At 41.0% G+C, this 23,166-nt stretch overlaps 1 protein-coding gene across 1 annotated transcript in view; it reads right to left on the bottom strand.

Moving 5' to 3' along the window:
* RP1 (RP1 axonemal microtubule associated) overlaps nucleotides 1-23,166 on the bottom strand; it is a 209,597-nt gene that overhangs the window by 131,589 nt on the left and 54,842 nt on the right. The window contains exons 13-16 of the mRNA XM_055124422.1: nucleotides 20,324-20,500; nucleotides 17,978-18,190; nucleotides 11,567-11,744; nucleotides 2,957-3,085 (exon numbers count right to left, since the gene is read on the bottom strand). Coding sequence (XP_054980397.1) covers nucleotides 2,957-3,085; nucleotides 11,567-11,744; nucleotides 17,978-18,190; nucleotides 20,324-20,500 — 697 coding nt within the window. The remainder of the gene's footprint in view (nucleotides 1-2,956; nucleotides 3,086-11,566; nucleotides 11,745-17,977; nucleotides 18,191-20,323; nucleotides 20,501-23,166) is intronic.

Here is a 23,166-nt window from a genome sequence, read left to right as displayed (position 1 = left end):
ACAAATACAGGAGAAGGTCCTCAAACTTCCTAATCGCCACCAGGAGAAATGCAAATCACAACCAGTAAGTTATCAAGTCACAGCTGTAGAAATGATTATACTCAACAAAAAAGACAAGAGCTGGAGAGGAGGCAGAGCAAAGGGATCTCTGTGAGATGCACACGGCATGCAAATAGGGTTAGCCACCAAAGAAAGCAATGCAGAATTTCTAAAAAGGAAGAAAGAAATAGAGCCACCATATGATCCAGCTTTCCCCTTCTGGCTATAAAGACAGCCTTTCAGTGAGATTTGTTCACTCTTGGATTTACTGCAACCTTATTCCCAATAGTCAAGATATGAAAAAAACGAATTGCCATCAACAGATGAATGGATACAGACAGTGTAATGTAAGTGTTAGCACTGTAGCACTGTTGTCCCATTGCTCATCGATTTGCTCAAGCGGGCACCAGTGACGTCTCCATTGTGAGACTTGTTCCTGTTTTTGTCATACTGAATACGCCATGGGGAGCTTGCCGGGCTCTACCATTCAGGCGAGATACTCTCGGTAGCTTGCCAGGCTCTCTGAGAGGGACAGAGGAATCGAACCCAGGTCTGCCAAATGCAAGCAAATGTCCTACCCACTGTGCTATTGCCCCACCCTAATGTAAGTGTACAACAGAATAATCAGCCACCAAATTTGAATTAGAAAGTGCAAATTTTATTCAGCCATGAAAATGAAAACTCTTGACATTTGGTACAATGGGATTGAAATTTGAGGACGGTGCATGAGATAATGCAGATAAAAACATATATTACATGATATGGATTTATATATGGAATATTTTTAGAAGTCCAAATGGTGAAAAATAGAAAAGAGTTGTTGCCAAGGGCCAAAGGGGAGAACATGGGGATAAGAAGTGAGGGGGTGCAGGGGAGATGTTTAAGGGTATACCAGCTTGCAAGTAGTAAAAAAGTTAAAATTAATTAAAAGTAATGCACAGTGTAATGACTGTAGGTGACAATACTGCATCAAACATAAAATTTGCTGAGAGGACAAATATAAATTAGCTCTATCACAAAAAAATGAAAATTAGGCGGTGTATGTAGAGGTGCTTGCTATGGTAACATGGCGATCACAATGCACTGCGTTAAAGGAGAAAGCAAACATGTTAGGTAACATTTTCAAATGCTTTACTCTATACCAACAGAATTTCATTTTATGTTCTCTTCTCTTATGCATTTTGCTACTCATAAAGGAAGCTGGAGATTTCTGCTAGCATGCTATTTCCAGCTAGTCAAATTTTGCTTGAAAAGGCCATCTTGACCAAAATTAAATTATGCTTTCATGAAAAACTTTAACTACGCGTATATTTCTCATGTCTCATGAAGTGTAATTTGTCACACTCCTCTGTGGATTCATGACATGCCACAGAAAGACAACACTGGGCTTAATTTAGTATAGCAAAACGAAGGGCTAATTGTCCTTCCCATTAGCTGATGTGACAGTTTCATAGAGTTGCCAGAAAGAGATATTTATTTTCTGTTACTCTCTGAAAGAAAAGTGAGCACGCTCAATAAACTAATTTTCAGTAACGCCCTTTCAAAGGCAACATTACAATGTATCTATCTCTCAAGATGGCTCTTTAAAGATATTGTTTGGATATGGGCCCACGATTTTATTTACCCAAATATGACTAAATCCAAATGATGAAATGTGTCAAATATCATTCACTATCCTCCCCACTCAGATAGATGGAAGGCACTATACCTTAGAGCAAGAGAAAGATGAGACCTATAGATATAGAAACTAAACTTTGAAACCTCTGGCCTCTAGCATAATTTATGTCTCCATTACTATAATGTAGAAACAGAGATAATTGTTGTTGTTATTGTTGTTGTTTGGGCTTTGATGCAAATTTGCTACTACTCATAAATTTATTATAAACTTTTTTTGGTTTTGAGTCAGACTCCGCAGTACCCGGCTATACCCCTGGCGCTGAGGGCTCACTCCTGAGAGACTTGGGGGCCCGATATGGCACTGGGGATTACCCAGTTCGGCTGCATGCAAAGCAAGTACCTCCATGGTTCTACTCTGCAGTTCCTCATGAAATATTATAGCAATGGACTAATACAAAGCCATTATTTAATATTTTTATAATCATTGTTCCGAAATAAACATTACATTTAAGATTACAGGGCTGAGCGATAGCACAGCGGTAGGGCTTTCACCTTTCACGCGGCCGACCCTAGTTCGATTACTCCGCCCCTCTCGGAGAGCCCGGCAAGCTACTGAGAGTATCAAGCCCGCACGGCAGAGCCTGGCAAGCTACCCGTGCGTATTGGATCTTGGATATGCCAAAAACAGTAACAATAAGTCTCTCAATGAGAGACGTTACTGGTGCCCACTCAAACAAATCAATGAGCAACGGGATGACAGTGATCTTAAATAGAATATTTAAGAATGCATTTCAGGGGCCGGAGCGATAGCACAGCAGGTAGGGCGTTTGCCTTGCACGCGGCCCGACCTGGGTTCGATCCCCCGCATCCCATATGGTCCCCCAAGCACTGCCAGGAGTAATTCCTGAGTGCAAAGCCAGGAGTAACCCCTGAGCATTGCTGGGTGTGATCCAAAAAGCAAAAAAAAAAAAAAGAATGCATTTCAAAATAAATGTGTCCTTTACCATATAAAGCTGAACCATAACATGCTAAGACATCAATATATGTATGCACGCATGTACATGTTTGTGTCAAGAAATCGATCACATTCCTTGATCCATGAGGTTCTAAATTGAATTTAAGGAATATGTCATAAGTCTTGGCACTAATAGTACGATCTCTATTTTGGAATTTTCTTAAAATAAAGTAAGATGAGCACTTAAACCCAAGTTCACAAGGCATCATGAAACCTCTATCATAAAAATAATAGAAAGAAGCAGTAGAGGCAGACATCAAAAGAAGACAAAAAGTTGGTGCTTACTTGCAGTTGAAAGCACGGGGTCTTTGGTCTCTGCTTCTAGTGGCATTTCTTGCTGGTTTTTCAGTTCGTGGGTCTTTTCTAGCTCTTGGTTAGCTGATGCAGACATACCCATTGGGTTTTCTCTGCCAACTGAAATTAAGATTTCTTTTAAAGAAATCATCCTCTCAAAAGTCATTTGTTTCTTCTCAGAAACTCGCCATATGCTCAGTTATGCAAGTTTATGCCTTGCTATTGTTTTAATTTCAGTGACTAAATCAATTCTTTTTAAGTTCAATGCCTAAGTGAAGTTTTATTCTTAGCAGCATACTAAACACACATGAGTACTCTTCCTACAAAATCTGTCCATTGCTTTGTAAATATAAGCAGTAATTTAATGCCACAGTATGAATCAAACAACTTACCCAAAATGTTTTTGGCAGATCTTAAATAGGATTTGATTTTTCATTTTTTTCTTCATAATAAGGGAACTGAATAAAGTATCAAGAAACACTACACGTTGCCCTACTGAAATATGAGAATAAAAGGAAAAGACCTAAAAATGAAGAAAGCATTTACTATTTTTCTGTCTCTTCTTGAGCATAAAACTGTTCTGGTGTCATTCAGAAACTGATGTCTCCAACCTTGGTAGACTGTTTCTACAGTATTTTCATGAATGCTATTTAACTATTTTTAATTAGTTTGCATTTTGTTATTAAGGATAAGATACAGTATAGCCTTTTAAAGAAATAATAATTTATTCACTACGATTGTCAGTGGGTAGGGTGTTTGCCTTGCACACGGACAACCCAGATTCAATTCCTCCGTCCCTCTCAGAGACCCAGCAAGCTACCGAGAGTATCCCACCTGCACAGCAGAGCCTGGTGAACTCCCCGTGGCGTATTCAACATGCCAAAAATAGTAACAAGTCTCACAATGGAGACGTTACTGGTGCCCGCTAGAGCAAATCAATGAACAACAGGAGGACAGTGCCACAGTGCTACAGTGATTGTCAGATTTTAGGGACTCTATAAAAAAAATGACATAGGGACAGTGGTGGATAGCTGTAGGATTACATAGCCTCAGGTAGTTTAGGTTTATTGGGTTACTCCCATTACAGTGCTCCCATTCCTCTGTGTTTATTTGTAGCTTCTTTCTTAGTGTTTTTTACAGATGGCCATAGGTATTTTGGTGTTGGTGGGCTACAGTAAAATAGAATATTAATATCATCAACTTTAACACTGCTAAAACATGACTCAAGTAGTAACTTTTAAGCGCTAGATTTCTGATTATGCATGATACAGTATCAACTGCTGGGCTGAAGATCATACAGCAGAGAAAGCTCTTGCCTTGGCAATGGTAAATCCAAATCCAATTCCTGCCACTGCATATGGTCCCTCAAGCGCCCGGGAGTAATCCTTGGGCACAGAGCCAGGAGTTAGACCTGAGCACCCTGGCTACGGCCCCAAAATCAAAACAAAAATTTAAGTAAAATTAAAAGTAAATAAAATGACAACTAGTTCTTCATAGCACAACTGCAAACAATACTTTTTAAAACATGGTAACATACTTTTTATGACCATACAAGTGCAGATAATAGAATTAGCAGTACCAAGGAGATGGTGTGGTAGGAAAAACTATACAATATTGGTGTCTGAATAGCCTGTCCCATGAATAGCCTGCAAGTATTATAAGATGTAATTTCAGTCAGCAATATGTTTTTAAAAAGCAAACTCTATAAAAAACATTTCCCCATACAGTTTATTATTTTCCACACAATGTGGAAATTATTCCAATAAAGACACTGGGAATTTATTCCAAAAAAGACACTTTAAAATTTTAAAGGGGAGATCAGAAATAACTAGAAATATGTCCAGTGAGGGTAAATAGACAACTGGTAGAGGGAAAAACCTCTAATTTATGGTGCATTTTATTGTGATTCAATAAGTAACCCATAATTATGTGCCCACATATTTACAAGTAAGAGAGAAATGCAAGACTTACAAAGAGAAAATAAATGGTCTTCATGCCATAAGAATAAATCAATGCATAAGATACAGCTTTGTTATTATATGTTACACAAAAATATACAAATTATATACCAAATATAGATCTAATCTACACTAAATTCAAATAGATCCTAAATATATGTTTAGATTTAGCATTTCCTGTAACATGAGAGCTTTGCCATTATTAATTTAACTCTATTCTTGTAGATTCATTTCTACTGAATCTACAAGAAAGACATTTTTACCCCTTCCTGTCTATAACTCATCTGTTTTGCTGAATTCTCATACATTAACAAGATACCTAATGAGCCTTCCATAACATATTGGGCTATAACAGTACATCAATGCAAGGAGGCAATAGTGACTTCTACAGATTGGAAATAATAATAAGCATTTTTAGACACATTGTGTCACTTTATTTGAAGATACAGAATTCTTTGAAACATGTTCTTAAGAAACAATCCCTGTAGACATGATTTCTTAATTTAAATATTGAAAGTCTTGCATTATTCTGTAAACTTGTGTTTAGTTAGCTAACTTTGATTGTCAAGAGTGCAAGTGTTTGTACACTTCAGAGATACAATGCTACCAATACCACACCTCCGAAAGATACAATACTCTCCCCACTCTACTGCCACATCCACACATACCCTATCTGGTAACCTCAGTCTGGGTCACAGTCAAGGGTTCGTTTTTGTTGGAGATCCCAAGCCGCTTCCTTGATTTCCTTAGGAACCACATATGAATGAGATCACCCAGTGTAATTACCCTTATCCTTCTGATTAATTTTACTCAACATGACACTCTAATTCCATTCACGCAGCAAAACTTGAGGTCTCATTTCTATTTTGGCTGGATTGGGGTGCAGAGGAGGGTTGGTGGATCCACCCTGGGCCACACCAGCAGTGCTCAGCACTAACTCCTGGCTCTTGGCTCAGGAACCACTCCTGACAGTGCTCAGGGACCTTACGAAGTACTGGGGATTGAACTGAGACAGCCGCATGCAAGGCCTTAACCCCATTCCGTTCCTCCAACCTCATTTTTTTCCTTTTAGCACAAAAGAAGTCTCCTGAGTGTACACACACACACACTCACACACACACACACACACACACACACACACACATACATACACGTGTATATGTATTTTGTTAATAATAGCATTTTTTGTAACTTGTATCCTTTTATTTTACTATAAAATATAACAGAATTATTTTTATTGAATAACTGTTAATAGTGAACATAATTAGTTAGCTGATTGCAACTTATCTAAATTGTATTGTAGCACTGTCGTCCCGTTGTTCATCCATCTCCTCGAGTGGGCACCAGTAACGTCTCCATTGTGAGACTTGTTGTTACTGTTTTTGGCATATCAAATTACGCCACGGTGAGCTTGCCAGGCTCTGCCATTCAGGCAGGATACTCTCAGTAGTTTGCTGGGCTCTCCGAAAGAGATGGAGGGCTCGAACCCGGGTCAGCTGCATGCAAGGCACCCGACCTGCTGCACTATATGTATTAATATCTAAATTTTCAATTAGCAATTAGACTGGACTGGAGCAATAGCACAGCGGGTAGGACGTTTTGCCTTGTATGTGGCAGACCCGGGTTCGATTCCTCCATCCCTCTTGGAGAGCCCGGTAAGCTACCGAGAGAATTCCGCCCGCACGGTAGAGCCTGGCAAGCCCCCTGTGGTATATTCCATATGCCAAAAACAGCAGCAACAAGTCTCACAATGGAGACGTTACGGGTGCCCGCTCGAGCAAATCGATGAACAACGGGATGACCGTGCTACAATGCAGTGCTACAATATCTAAATTGTATTATATTTTTTTTTTGGTTTTGACATCATACCAAGCTGGCTCAGGGCTAATCCCTGGCTCTGTGCTCAGGGTCATTCCTTGTGGTGTTCAGAGAACCATTTGCCATGTTCAGGATCAAATCCATCATGACAAAATGCAAAGCAAGAACCCTACCCATCTCTCTGTATTTAATTTTTGAGAAATCTCCTGACCATTTCCCATAGAGACTACCCAGTTTTCAGTCAAACAGCGAATAAGGACTTCTTTTTTTCTTCACGCACATTAGAATTTGTTCTTAATATATATGTTTTTTAATGTAAGCCATGCTCAGAGGTGTGAGGTGATTCATCATCTCTGGACATTTGGTAGGGTTGACTAGTTAACTCACTGAGACTTTATTTGGAGACATACCATTGATTGTTTCAATATCGTGCTTACAATTTCCCAATTCCAAGTTTTGTATGATTCTAAACATTCTCCAAAGTTTCCTAAGTTCTCTAATTTGGTGACATGAAGTTCCTCAGAAAAGTAGTTACTTATGATCATCTGTATTTCTGTGGTATCTTTTGTACTTTCTTGCCTTTCATTTCTAATCCTGTTTATTGAGGTTTCTATTTTTTTTATGAATCTAGCTGAGGGTTTGTCAATCTTGTTCATTTTCTCAAAGAACAAGCACTTGGCTATTGATCTTCTGCATTGTCTTATTTATTTATGCTCTCATTTTTATTATTTTCCCTTTCTCTGATTTGGGGTTTCATCTGATTTTTTTTTCCAATTCATTAAAGTGTGCGGTTATATTGCTTGTCTAAACTTTTTCTTATTTCCTGTTGTAAGCCTATATTTCTATGAACTACCCTTTTGATATTGCTTTTGTTGTGTTTCATATGTTCTTATTACTCATGCCTTCATTCTCATCTGTTTTACAGAATTTTTTTAATTTCCTTTTGATTTCCTCAATAACATGTTGTTTAGTTTCTATATATTTGCATTTTCCCAGCTCTCTTTGTGTTTAATTTCTAATGTTATTCCATTGTGATCTAAAAAGATGCTTGATACGCTTTTTATATTCATGACTTAATTGACACTTTTATGTCACAGCATGTGGTCTATTCTCAGGAATGATCCATGTGTAGTTAGCTTTGAGGCTCTGGGAAGCACTGGAAATGCCTGTTGACCTCATTTTTTTTACTTCTATTTGAGAACTATTGTTCTCATATGATTTCATTTGTTGTTTTTAATCGAAATAGAGATCATTGCAATTAATGTCTAGTATTCACTGGAATTTTCAAAAATGCTTAACTTACAGAAGATAATGCCATAATTGTCTTCATGGATTAATCCAAGTAGAAAGAGCTTGCTAAACACAGGAGTTTGCATTTGACAGTCCTAAGGATGACTCATAATATATAAGCATAATGCCTGATAGCACAAAGTCAGAGTGAGAAAAAATTTTATAAAACAAGGACAAAAAGGACTCTGTGTTATTTCCCACAGGGCTGATGACTAGTGCAAAAACACACTTCTTATTTCTGATACTGATAGAATGATAATGGAAGACTGAAATTTAAAAGTCTATCATTATCTAATTGGAGAATAATTTCATTTCTGTATTTTGTGCCAAAAAGCAATTTCAATCCAGTGAGGAAATATATGTGTGTGGGTGTATGTGTACAGACGAACTGTCATCCAACCTTTATTTTCAATAATAAACAGTAAAATATCCAACATTAGGGACTGGTTAAATAATTTATGGTAAATACATCAATACAGTTTACTAGAAATTATAGTATAAATAATTATATTTATATTGTTAACATAATAAAAATACTATGTTAGTACATGTGTATTGCTAAGTGATTGAAGTTATGGATTGGATAAATTCTATACATATAAATATATGGATACAGGTCCAGGGCCAAAAATAATAATATAGTGGGCACAGCACTTGCTTTGCACTACTTTTAACCTTCTGGAGGAGCATATCTTCAAAATTTTCTAGAATTACATGTGCTCTTTGCACAATAAAATCAAATATATATAAATATATCATAAATGTCAATTGACAGTTTAACAAACTTAGGATCAGAAAAATCAGCCCAAGCTCTATTGGCTACGAGCTACTTCATAATAACTGGGGATATTCTTTTTCAGTTCTGTTTTGCTCAGTTTTGGTTTAGGGGCCAAACCTGGCAGTGCTCAGGGCTCATTCCTTATGGGGCCCAGAGTACCAGATACAGTGTCTGGGATTGAACCTGGGTTTGCCACGTGTTTGCAAGGCAAGTGCCCTACCCAATGTACTGTTTCCTCAGCCTGGGAATATTCTTTTCTTAAAAAACACTGTTAAATAATCAGGGTAGCACTGTAGCACTGTCATCCCGTTGTTCATCGATTTGCTCGAGCAGGCACCAGTAACGTCTCCATTGTGAGATTTGTTGTTACTATTTTTGGCATATCGAATATGCCACCGGTAGCTTGCCAGGCTCTGCCAGGTGGGCAGGATACTCTCGGTAGCTTGCCAGGGTCTCCAAGAGGGGCAGAGGAATCGAACCCGCGTCAGCCAAGTACAAGGCACACGCCCTACCCACTGTGCTATAATCAAGGTTAAAACAATCTTAAAATACTTAAAACTTAAAATATCTATTCCAAATAAAATTAAATGATAGAACATATGCTTTATAGTTTCTGGCAAGAAATAATTTTCCACAAAAGTTAGTTTTTATTGCTGCATCAAGAATTTCCACCTATATTTACTCTCTACTCAGGTCTTATTGGTAGATATGGACGGTATTCCTTATGATCCTGATTACACCAGACACAGAAACCAAATCTGTCCAGTATCAGTTGTCTTAACTAGAATCTTACAGCTTACAAATGGAGAAAAAATTCAAATCATTCCTGCTCTATAATAGAGCACATACAGAGCCCCAAAAAGTGATCTAATGTCCTCTAGTTCTACTGGTACTAGTGCCCTAGGTTAATAAACACGGCCTTCCATCATCCGTCTGTCATTATTGACACAGATTGTTCTTTCTCCTACATGGATCCTTTCTAATTATTGCTATCTCGTTTTTCTCACCTTCTCTTCATCCCTCCTTCCTTTGTATTAGCCTTCCTCCATCCCTTTGCCTTCCAGTATGATTTCTGTCTATAACTATTTCTTGTGATCTTTTCATCTACTCAACCCTGGATCTTTCTGCTTTCTTTCAGTCAGCTGTTTCCCTTCAGAGCTCCAGAAACAAATGGCACACCCATTTTGTTGAGCTGGATGTCACTTGCCAGCCTGAGAAAAAACAGTGGGTAGAGGGAATAGTGGCAAGGAGTTAAGGTCGACTCATCCAACAAGTACAGAATTCTGAGTGTGGAAACTAAAGGCTAGAAAGGTATCAATGCAGATAGCACAAAGAACAGGATCAGGTGTACCATCGTGGTAAACAAGTTCTTTGGTTCTTACTTTAAATGATCTTGTGCAGAATATGATATACTAGACATTGTATATATGTGATATTCGATCGGATACTATTTGTATCAGTATAAAGCAAAGACTAATAAAGAAGATAAAAGAAGAGTCCAACATATTTTATTCATCTATTAAATAAGAAAATCTTGTAGATTTTCATTAACCAAAAATCTGTGATACTTTATCATGCAAAAATTGCATAGTAAATTGAATTTGGGATGATTTAAGAACATAATAGAGTTGTATCATTGACTTTGTGTGTGGGAAAAATGTATTCTAAGCTTAAACTGTTAAAGTCCTTGAATCCTTATTGAAGTTTGCTAAAGGCTAGAACTTAGATGTAAGAGAAACCAGATTCAAAAATCTACACATTTCTGTCTTATCCATTCATTTTTATTCCAATTACTTTTTTAAATTCAAATCCCATATGTATTAATTTTTTTCAGTATCCTTTTATATCATAAGCATTGAGGGGATGGAATGGGGAAGAAACAATGGGGAAGTGTTGGGTATGCTATTCAGCAAATATGAAGCAGCAACTGTAATTATTGTAAACTTTGTACCTCAACAACAATAACAAAATGATAATTTTATTAAATAAGTTCATTAATTTTTAAAAGAAATTATGGTATATATGCACAATGGAATACTACTTAGCTATCCGAAAAGGTGAAATGCTGCAATTTGCTCCTGCATGGATGGATTTGGAGAGTGCCATGCAGTCAGTCAGGAGAGGGACCGTCACAGCACAATCTCTCTTACAGGTGGGATGTAAAGAAACACAGTAAGTGACTAACACATGCCCAGGGGCTACAGAATTTGGGAGTCAGACCATGGACAGGAGGGGACCTTGGTACAGTGGGAGAGGGACACTGACACTCTGGTGAAGGGTGTGATATTACAATATTACATACACAAACCTACTCACAATATTGTAAATATGCCTCAAGAAAAATTGGGGGAGGAGGAGAAAGTAATGGCATTGAAATTGAGAGTGTCAGCCTCAAGTGCTCCCCATGTAAATGGATATTTCTTCAATTAACAAAATACATATATCTATACCTATCCACAACCAAGAAATTTACACACAAATGCGTACACATACACATGAATGAACACACACCATTTTTAACACTACGGAGGGAGCTAATTGCAGATATAACTCTATACCTAATATGAAATATCTGAGAATTGGAAAGAAGTGGTCACGTTGGGGGTCCCATTCCTGTGTTCCATCGCCTCTACAATAGCAATAGCAAAAAAAGATTAACATAGATTGGTCTGCTAAAAATGCCATGAAGTGATCAGACATTTCACACAAACCTTCACTAAAGCAAACTAAAATGAAAGTATTTCTAAGTAAACGTACATTTGATGACTTGTGGAAAAAAGAAAACATTCCCGTCCTTAGTATAAACAACCGGCTTTGTCTTTCCATCAGATTGAAGTCCAACAAACAACCCTGGGCTCCTCACGGATTCCAGACTTACAGATGCATCTTCTAAATTCTTCTTAATTTTAAAGTGGCAGTCGGCATCTCCGGTACCCTACAACCAAAGTGAGTTTGTTAATATGAGTAAACAAAGGGCAGAGTTTAAAGCCAGTCACATCAAGAAAACTTATTTTTGCTTGTTTACAAATCCTTCCACAGATATAGAACATTTTTTATAAACTGCATATTTTAACCCTGTTCCAGGAAGAGACTTTATGATTCGCTGAAACAAGGGTATAGGCCTTTATGAAACCCTTGGAGACAGAACAGTGGAAAGAAAGGGAACACAGAACATGCTATACTTCATTTCAAAGCTTTCTACCTGTACTGGGGAATAAAGACTACTGAAATGTGAAATCTTCCTTTAGAAAAACACCCTAAAATTCAGGTAAAAAGGGAATTGTTTTTACCATATGCCTATTTATGGTCAAACCAATTCACCTTTCTTATAGCAAAATTTCACCAGTAAATAGAGGTCATACAAATAATTCAGACTAATAAATAATTGTAGAATTAAGTACCAGGAGAGATCTATATCATCTCAGATGTTCAACATCATTTCTTTTTTAAAAAACTTATCATCTAATATATAATTTTTCATATTTTGTTGCTGTAAATTTTCCTAATTAGAGTTAGTATTTCTAGAAAATAATTCCTATGAGAGTAAATTAAATTTTCCAACAAAAACTATTATTTTACTTGTACAGGTTGATTTTATAATTATCTACCCTTAAATAGGACCTTGTTGATAAGAACCAAGTGTCTGCTCTCTCTTTCTCTCTTCCCCTTTCTCTATAAAGAAATTAAGAAACTATTATCTTCTATTACGGTCACAATAAAACTCTGGCTTTGATTTGCATATGGCTACATAGAGGATACCATCACACACAAATTAATATGTATGACCAATAGGATCCTTCATATTTGTACAAATAATATGTACAAATTAAAATGCAAAATAATATATATAAACAATGTACAAATAATTTCTATGACCAATAGGTCCCTCCTATTTGGGAAGAAAAGAAGGCAATAAGTAAGCTCAGGAGAATCGGAAAGAACTTACTGGGGGGGAAAAAAGCTGAATTAATTTTTTAAAAGTTGCAAAATGGGAATGGAAGTTGGGGGATATGAGCATAAACGAAAGCTGAGGGACAACACACAACATGATGAGTCAATGCACAGAAACAAGTGCCCAGATGGGGCTCTTTCAATTTCAATCGCAAGCCAGTCACCTTTTAGGCATTTAAGCGCTCTCTTAATTATCTAGGAGAACAAAGCTCAGCCACACTCACTGCAGTCTCCAAAGACAGCTGTTCATGGGAAAATCTACACAAAAGGGCTCACATATGCTTCCAGCGCATCTGATGTATTTTTGTCTTTACTTTTATTTCCTGTTGTTGCGGTACTTGGGGGTCATCTATACTAGGGTGGTCAGGGAGAGAGCCCCAGACTGTTGGAGTTCTATGCCTCTTCTTGTCCCCCTCTCTCCGACCACCAACAAGGACCACACAGGAATGCAATCAGCAAGCGGGTAGTTTATTAAGCTGGCTAGCCAGGGTCGTGCACACGCACACAGCAACACGCAAGTCCCATGTGCGAGGCAAGGCCCCGAGCTTCTCCAAAGGAGATCTTATATAGGCCTTCACCAGCCGTTGCAGCAGAGCCCGCGCATTTCATAGCCAATAGATTTGCAATGATACATATTTTCCTAACCAATCCATTTAGAAGGACATCACTCCTTAGCCTGTAGTTTTAGAGATCAGCATTTGCGTCAATGTGCAGGAATGTCCCGGTTTTGGGGGCAGTCATGGGTCTTGTGACATGGGTCTTGTGAGGAATCTGGTTATCTGGTCTGACCACCACCCTTCTTGCAACCTGGGGCACCTGTATTTGAATTCCTTGCTCAGGGGCAGAAAAACAAGTTATTCTGCAATGCGGGCTCCTGTAAAAAGAGTTCTGTGGTCTGTCCTGGGCCACTCCTTCACAATGTCTACTTTGTGTGTGTGTGTGTGTGTGTGTGTGTGTGTGTGTGTGTGTGTGTGTGTGCTACCAGCTAAAGAACCCAGAGGGAGAAGAGAAATTTTCCTTTTGCCATACACCTTTCTAGTTTCTATAAACTAAATTTCTACCAACAAATGAGAGTCTTGCTTGTATGGCTATTGATCACGCTTTAGTTTGTGTTTTCTACAAATCCTGCATGTTTGTTTTTGCTTTTTATTCTTGGTTCGTGATGAGTTCCACCCATGTTGTTTTCTGAAGCTTATTTTTCTTCTTTAAATTAACAACCTTACAATTCTCCCGAGTGAACTACATGCTGTTTGTTGCTAACTCAAATCTCTATAACATCAAAATCTATTAAACTGATTTACTCCTACAGCATACAATTTTATGGTAACAGAAATAGAAACATTTGTTATCGGATCGGCATCACTTGATTTAAATGTAAATGTACTTGCTTATAAGAAACATTTTCAAATATACAATGGCAGGCACATTAGAAACATTAATGCGTTCTTCCGCTCAATTCCATTTATAAAATAAGCATTTGTTGTCTAGCTACCAGGACTGAGGCACTGTTGTGCCTTTTAAGCTATAGTAACGTGAGCAAGTGCTGCCACTTACCTTTCAATGTGTCTTAAATACCTGTGGAGGTTGTAAAGAGACCCACCAAAGCTCTTAACACATGCAAACCAGGGTAATTAAGACCATTCTCGGGCCTGGTAAGTGATTCAAACAGTAGTTCTGCCGCCCTCGGTCCTTCCCCAGCTCTTCAGAGTGTCGCTCTTAAGAATCCAGAGGACAACAAGAGTTGATTGCTACCATTCTGCTTCCAAGATGTTCATCCAGTCTGGCACTTCATGATCAGACCGTGAAAATGCAAACGATATGTTTGATCACCACGTATCAGTGCTATTTCTTCCAAGTCATGAAAGCAGATGCACTTTGATTTATAAAGACACACTAACCAAATTTCAGAAGAATTTCAATCACACAACCAAATCACCACATCCTCTAAACCCGTGGTAAATAAAACAATAAAATAAAATAAAATAAAACCCTAAAATGGAAGTAGTAAAAGTCTGACGCTTTTGAGTCCTGTGGAGGCTCGTCGCAGCTAACATATCAGAGTCAAGATTAAACGGCAACTGTTTTCATGGTTGGCACCAGGAGGAGGTGCCCTCAGCGTCCTCCAGCCCTGGCTAATTACATCAGTCCGATATGCACAAAACAAGCGACAGAGCAGATGCATGAAGGAAGTCTTCACTGACCTCACTGGGTAGCAGGTGTAGGAAACCACAGCCAAGGACGCTATCCTGTTGAAAAACTAGCGTAGGGACCCATCTGGACCACGCTGAAGGAGAAAAGCTTTAAATTCAGAAATCCCTCAACCCTGACCAATCTTTCCACAATTATCCAAGGGGAGCCATTAGCTCATTTCGCCTGGGTCCCTTCTAGATCAAGGCACATTCACTCTACTGTCTCGCCACCAGAAAACCAGCTGTAGGAGATATTCTGAAGAAGACTACTCCCCAGCTATGCAGACTCTGTCCCCTCACGGAGCAGCCCAGTGTCCCCACCTCCTTATCAGGAACCTTTGACCACATGCCATGGGCTGACTCAGGTTTGGCTCTGTCTATCGGACAGTGAGAAAATTCCTTTTCTGGGTTTACATTCAGCTCTTTTGCTAGAGACTGATTATGCCAATAATTCTTCTGGGGCTGCATAAGTCTCCTCTTTCGTATTTGGTAAATTTCTGTCTATCTTCTTGTGCTCACCAAATTCTTTCACTTGAATGTCAATGGCTACTCTCAATCTAATCATACACGACTAGGTGACCCAAGAGTACATAGGAAGAAGAAAGCAAGATTATCTACTATAGGGCAGAAAAATGTAAGATTTTCCCACACATCTGTAGAGAAAATTTGCTTAGTTTATCTTTAAGCTGCACATTGTGGAATGGAAAATGGAAGAGACAGAGAGAGCCTCAGAGATTGCCATGGGATAAAAAAGGCTGCAGAGAGTATGAAAATGACTGCTCAACTTGAGCATGAAACAGCTAAATAGAAAGCGATAAGTACATTTGTTGGAGGCAAATTACCAATATCGGGCGACTCCCAATTTGCAATGACACTTATCTATGCCTCCCCACTCTCACAAACTTCAAACACACATACCCCGAACCAGGTGCCACAGGGTAACACACCATCCTTCTCAAAGCTCTGATTATTCCTACACAAGCCAGAGGAGAAAAATTTGTGTATTTTGGTGTGCGTTGAGAGCATGAAACTTTTACTTTATGGAATGACTGAGCATTATACATCATACTTTCTACCTGGCCTGAGGAGTTATGTTGCTTATATTTCATCTCAATGCCCCTAACAGTTGAAAGACCGAAAGTATTTTGTTACGTCTCTGAAGCATGTTTCTCCCCTTCCTTGAGACTTAACATCATCCACTTCACCAAGCACTTCAAGATGGTATGAAGGGACAGGACTCATCCTGCACCCACATAGGCCCAAACGCTGGGTGATAAAAGATTTTTCCAGGACAGCAGGATGGTTTAGGTGGAAGGAAGCAAAGTTTACTAGGAGCGAGTACACTGTTCAGACAACACAGTAGAGACCACCAATGAGAGAGACCCTCTTAGCACATTTTGGAGGAATCTTTTATTGTGTGTCCCTGGATTATTTAGGGGGGATATTTCTGCTTTCTACAGATGAGCTCATTCTGGAAAGTGGGTGAGGAGGAGATAGGTAGCCAGTTCTGGAAAGGGAGTGAGATGTCTGTAAGATGCTCTGAGCCAGTCATGAACAAGGAGTGTGATGCATATAAAATGACTTGAGCCTATCCCAAGGAGACAGTGTCTGGTTCAGTTCTAGGAACTGGACAGAGACCTGAGCAGCAATGGGGCATTGAGGGTCTCCCGGGCACAGCTCAGTGTGGAGCCGTATCTGCCTTTTCACATACGGAAATTAAGCGAGGCATCTTTGCAGGGCCATGACTTCAAGTCATGAGTGTGTATTAAATGCGTGTGAAAATACGCTTAACTTTCCTATACCGAAACATTAGTGGAACTCACCAATCTCAGCCTCGTTAGTCTACAGCAAATTCAGAGACTCAGAGAGCCACGGAGGGTCTGAGCCACCCCCAGACACTCACCAGGCTTTTCCCTAGAGCCAGAGGTCATACTGGAGAGGATGAACGGCAGAGAGGGAGCACCTCTCAGCTTACCAATGAGCTACAGTATAATAACAGTTTCAGTCAACAAGAAACAGAGTATTAACAGGCAATTAAATGTGTGATCTTCTACGCACTCAATCAGTATAATTACAAATGCATAAAGGATGTTGTCAGTTGTCTTCCACATCCTCTCCTAACACTCAGTATATTATGGAACCGTGAAGATTTTTTTTCCATTTTTGGTGGTGGGGGATTGTAACTGGTGCTCAGGAGACCAAGGGTACCTCCTTCTGACTCTCAGCCACCAGACGAACGTGTCATCGGTAGAGCCCAAGGGTGCGTCCTGCTTGGGGCGTGCAGTGCCAGAAAAAGCCTGCTCTATCCTAATCATGTTCCAGGGATCCCCAGGAGTGCGTGGGCATCTCTGGGCTGTACCTGCAAGGCTCAGGGAGCTCTGGAGAGAGAATCAGGCCTAATTGCATGGAAGGAGTTAATAGCACAGCGGATAGGGCAACCTTTCACAAGCATCCCGTGTGGTCCCCCAAGCACCACCAGCAGTGTTCCCTGAGTACTGATCCTGGAGTAAGCCCTGAGTACTGCTGGGTGTGACCCAAAACCCTCCCTTCCAAATAAGCAGTAAACCCCTGTACTATGTCTATGACACTTACTATTTAGATTTTTTTTAAGTGAGTTTCACACTCAAAGTTAAGGGATTTCATGGTGGAAATTCAGACACCAAAAAAAGCAATATTACTGAGGAAATAATACTGAGCTGGACTCAAAAATATAGAGAAGTTTCCCAAATGTATATTTGATCTATTTTCCCCTTTGTAGGAAAAAAAATTACTTGGAACTCCTTTGGAAATCTATTCATTAAGTGAAGAAACAGAAAGCGCTCCTCAATAGTATGTGAAGTTACTACCTTCTCCTGGATTATTCCCAAGGCCCCGTCGACAAGGTGGGGAGCTGCTCTGCCCACTTTGAGAAAGATTGTTCTAGAGTCTTGATCCTCACAGCGCCTCGATGTGTGATTTGGGGACCAGCCTCATGAAGAGCAGGAAATGTGTCATGAATATAAACACACAGCTGTGAGCAGCTGCTTACCTTTCCGTCACACTGGCCGTCCTTAATCCTCAGGTACATCCGTGCCTGTTTCAGACTTTCAAACATGCAAACCCCAGAGCTGATTTTATGCACTTTCCAGTATGAATTTTCAGATCGACTTCCCACTCCAGTGCAGGACCCATCAGACTGAAGACACAGAGCCTGGCTTAGGTTTGTAGCCAGTAGGATCACTGCACTGTTGAGAAATATACCCTTCAAAGGAAAACACAGAATAGAGTTAAATGATATTTTTGGTTCATCATATTTATGTCAGTCATTATTATTGAAGTACAATGCTTGACACTGGATGCTAAACAAGATTTTTAAGACACAAATACAAGTACTTCTCTTAAGAGATTTACAATAACTTTGATACAAATAAAATCAGAATAAAAATAGTGTGTTTTAAAAGTTCATGAACTTGTTGGGCACTCTAGAGCATTAGTTAAATATACGCATGAGTGGGGAATGCAATGACAGCATAGCAGGGACGGTGTAGGGCCAAGCCAGGTTTGTTCCCCGGAACTTCCTACGGTCCCCTAAGTCCTACCAGGAGTGGTAATGGAGCACGGGCTACAGTAAACCCTGATTACCACTGGATGCTCGAGAAATACAAACAATAGCATACAATGTTAAGCTAAGTGTAATGTTTGCTATTCACGATAGGATGTGGAAGCCGCTGAAATGACTATCGAAAGATAATTGGATAAAAAGAGGTGGTACATTTACACAATGGATTACTAGTTGGTCACATTTTTTTAAAAGATAAAATTGGGGGGCTCCAGAGATAGTACAGCAGAGAGGGTACATTTGCCTTGCAATCAGCTTGACCCAGGTTCAATTCTCAGCATCCTAAATAGTCTCTGAGCACGTCCAGGAGTGATTCCTGAGTGCACAGCCAGCAGTAACCCCTGAACATCTCTGGGTGTGGCCCCCAAACAAACACATAAATAGATACAATAAAATAAATTCTACTACTTTTTTAAAAAAAAAAGATAAAAATTTTGTCATTTGTAACAAAACGGAAAGAGCTTGAGTGAATTAATGCGAAGTAAAGTCAGAACTTGGAAAAAGTTAGCTATTGGATGATTTGACCCTAGGGTCACTATAAAAGCATATAAGCTGATGAAAGAACAAAATTCAAACGCAAACCAATGGACATAGAGAGCATAACTGAGGCAATCAGAGACTAGGTCAGGGAGGAGGAAGAGGACATGAGGGGATATAAAACAGAAAGCTGACACTCGGAAGCTGTCAGTCGACTCAGCTTTTGGAGCAGGGGTGAGAGCACAGAAACAGGTTTGCACTCTGCCTGCACAGGACTCCCCTGGTCCTTTACACACCCCTCCCGCCCAGGCACTTCAGACTCCAGCACTGGCCCCCCCCACTCCATGAGCCAAGCACAATGAGAGGGGCCTCTAGGCCCCTGAGCACTATTTGGGAGTCCCTCCCCAAGAAGAGTCAAATTTAGCTATAAGTCATGTCTGAAAGCCAAACATTAGGGGGGCCAGAGAGACAGAACAGTGGACAAGGGGCTTACAAAGTCAAAAATATAAACTCTAGAAAACAATATCTGACTTACCTTGTGATCATTAATTTTAGGCTTTAATGGTAAAACTCTTACTAATAATGATAAGCATTACATTCATCTGATAATCTGGTGATAATTTTTTAAAGATTAATCCAAAAACCCACACAACAAGAAAAGAAGTATTAGCAATGTGAATTAATTAGATGTGCATACCGAGGTTGTATAAGCATTCTAATTGTTAGAAAAGTTAAATATGTACCTCTCCTGGATATCCAAGTGTTAGGTTCTCCTGCCTTCTTTTTGTTTGATTGGGATGGGAACCCACACCCCACTCTGCTCAGGACTTACCCTGGGCTCAGGGCTCGCTGCTGGGTTTGGGGACTGGGGGGGGCGTGGGGGGTTGTTATTCATTGTGGGAGATCAAAGACTCAGCCTGCTTCTTGCAAGACTAACGCCTTAACCTGTACTATTTCTCTGACCCAAAATTCTCTACGTCTTTATTAAGAAAATTCCCATCTTGGGGTTGGAGCAATAGCACAGCAGGGAGGGCATTTGCCTTGCACGTGGCCCACCCGGGTTCGATCCCCAGCATCCCACTGGGAGTAATTTCTGAGAGCAGAGCCAGGAGTAATCCCTGTGCATTGCCGGGTGTGACCCGAAAAGAAAAAACAAAGAACAGATGAGAAGAGGCACCAAAGCCAGCGAGTGGGAAGAGGGTGCATTCTTCATTACCAGTCGGTGGAAGTGATTTTTTCTCAGCACAGCTGGAGGAAGTTGTTTAGTAAGAAAAACTTCCGCAACTGTCGCCTGCTTACCTTGACAAAAACCACAAATTCTTTGGAAAGGTCTGCGTAGCCCCCTGAAGATTCACCAGCTCTTCTGCCCTGGCGATCGAAAATGACGGCATGCCCAGGGGCCCGAGCAGACTCCAGGATGGCCCCGCGGTGGGGCTGGTGCAGCACGCGCAGCTCCGTGCAGGGTACACCGGCAGCCTAGGGCAGGACCAGGGCAGAGACCACAGCACTGAGCGAGGAAGCGACCGCCACGCCGCTCGAAAGCTCCCGTCTCATCTCATCTCAATTAGCGACAGGGAGTGATTTTTGTTTGCTTGGGGGCCGTTCCCTCTGTGCCCAGGCAATGACTGACTCTGGGGTCACCCCTGCGGGTGCCAGAGGACCGAAAGGGGTGCAGGACCATAGGGGTGCAAGCGCAGAACCCACGACTACCACCTTCAAGGCAAACACTCTCCCCACTGGACTGTCTCTCTAGACCCTATTCACAATCACAGAAATCACAAAATCCCATTAATCACCGATTTCTCGGGCGGGCTCAGTAACCTCTCCGTTCGCCCTTTCCCTGAGATCTTAGAAGTCTATCTTGACTCGGCCCTCCTAAGGATGTTGCACTGGGGGCTCTTCAGGGTCAGGGGAATGAGATCCAGCTTGTTACTGAATTTAGCATATGAATACACCATGGGGAGCTTGCAAGGCTGTCCCATGTGGGCAGGAAACTCTCGGAAGATTGCCAGTTTCTCCCAGAGGGAGAAGTAGGCTAAAGATATCGTTTCTGGGAGCTTGCTTTTAAGTCTCTCTCTGGATGTTGGCCACTGATGGAATTAGACACACCTGGGTTCCTCTGCCGGTACCTTCATGTGTGAGGCCTGACCAAACGTGTGGAGAGGGGCCTCCAGCATTGCTGCATCTAGGTTCCGGTGGTCTTCGGCCTCCGTGAGCTCTGCTCGGGGTGGGGAGGGAAGCTGGAGCCCATCCCCTCCGAGGGGCCCCGGGGAAGACAGCCAGGCGTGCGGGCAAGAGACTCTCTGCTCTTATAGTTATAGAGAATAATGGACCAAAAGTGTCCGGGTGGCCCCACGCAATTCCAGACCTTTACAATTCGGTTGCGTTGATACCCAGGCTTGATCTACGCTGTTCTGTTCCAAGGACTCTTTCCTGCATTTCATAGAACCCAGGGTAGACCGCTGGGGAAAATTCTTCCGGGGGCAGGATAATTTAATGCACTGCTAATCTGCGCTTAATTGCTGTTTGTTTTCCATTTCAGACAGATCGTCCCAATTCAGGATTATTTGAGACTAAAGGTTAAAATTTACTTATAAGTTTCACTAGTTCTGTTTTCTAGAACCCAAATACTCCCTGGAGACCAGGTACTGTGTCAAGTCTCATCCTGTCTCTTAGGGCCCAGGTGAATGGACACCAGGAGCCTCTGGAATGATTTAGGCAAGGCCAGGAGGTCGCCAACAGCAGGTAAACAGCAAAGCTCTGTACTCTGCGAAGCCATGACAGAAGCCATGACATTTGATGAATCCATCAGCCGGCCATCGGCAACTAAGTGAGACTCAGGCCCTGGGTGCAAGTCTTCTGAATAACCTCAGGTCTCATAACAGTTACAGGAAGCCTGAAGTCAACCTGGAGGGAACTTTTAAGCTGAGAAAGCAATACAAAGCATAGTTGGGTGCAATGTGTGCTTTTTCCCTTTAACAGTATGGCTCCTGAAGTCAGAGTGCCTCCTCTTAAGGGTTCGGGAAGCTGTCAGAGCCAGAGTTCAGCAGGTAAGGGCCTCTCTGGCATGCAGCCAACCCGGGCCGGGTGCCCAGCACCCCATACGGTCCTCTGAGCCTGTCAGCAGTGATCATTGATCTCAGAGCCAGGAGGAAGCCCTGCGCATCACCAAGTATGGCCCAGACACAGAAATAAATAAATAAATAAAAATCTCGTTAAAGTTTGAGCATCTCCAGAAGGGTGGTTTGTTGTTAACTTTTGGCCTATCTTCTTCTTATTAACTTTCAGACCTCAGAGAATGGAGCAGTAACAGAGCATACAGCGAGCGGTGCTTGCACAAGCCAACCCGGGTTCAATCCCTGGCACCCCCCTAGGCCATCCCCTCAAACCAGCCATGAGTGATCCCTGAAGAGTCAGGAGTAAGCCCCGGCACCACCAGGAGTGGCCAGAACCAACAAAAAAGCGAGGGCAATTTATGCACTATGATTTCAAAAAATAGTGAGCAAAACCTTAAATCTAAAAAAGTGAAAATAAAATCTAAAGAAAGCGACAATAATCAGATAAAGTACCCGATGCAAATGTCTGCCATAGAGGCAGAGGGAGGGCCGGGGAGGGAGTCGGGGGTGAGATACTGGGGACAATGGTGGTGGAAAGTGCCCACTGGGGGAGGGATGGGTGTGCGATCCTTGTATGCCTGGAACTGAAACATGAAAGGTTTTTTGGGGGGTTTTTTTGTTTGTTTTTTTTTCCTTTTTGGGTCACACCCAGCGATGCTCAGGGGTAACTCCTGGCTCTGCACTCAGGAATTACCCCTGGCTGTGCTCAGGGGACCATATGGGATGCTGGGAATTGAACCCGGGTCGGCCGCATGCAAGGCAAACACCCTACCTGTTGTGCTATCACTCCAGCCCCTGAAACATGAAAGTTTTGTAACTGGATCTCATGGTGATTCCACTAAAAAAAAAATCATATTAGAGACACTTTTGGGGATAAATGTGTTAGGATCATATTGCCTCTGCTTCTGCAGACTGATGTTAAGACAAAACAAAATGCTAAATAAACTGCCTATGTACGAAAAAAAAACCCAATGCAAAAAATGCATTCCCCCATAAAACTCAATACCAGGGTGTATATATATACAC

Source organism: Sorex araneus, chromosome 2 (assembly GCF_027595985.1).
Source record: "Sorex araneus isolate mSorAra2 chromosome 2, mSorAra2.pri, whole genome shotgun sequence".
Lineage (NCBI taxonomy): Eukaryota > Metazoa > Chordata > Mammalia > Eulipotyphla > Soricidae > Sorex > Sorex araneus.
Note: the sequence above shows the minus strand (reverse complement) of the source record. Positions and strands in the feature narration are given on the sequence as shown.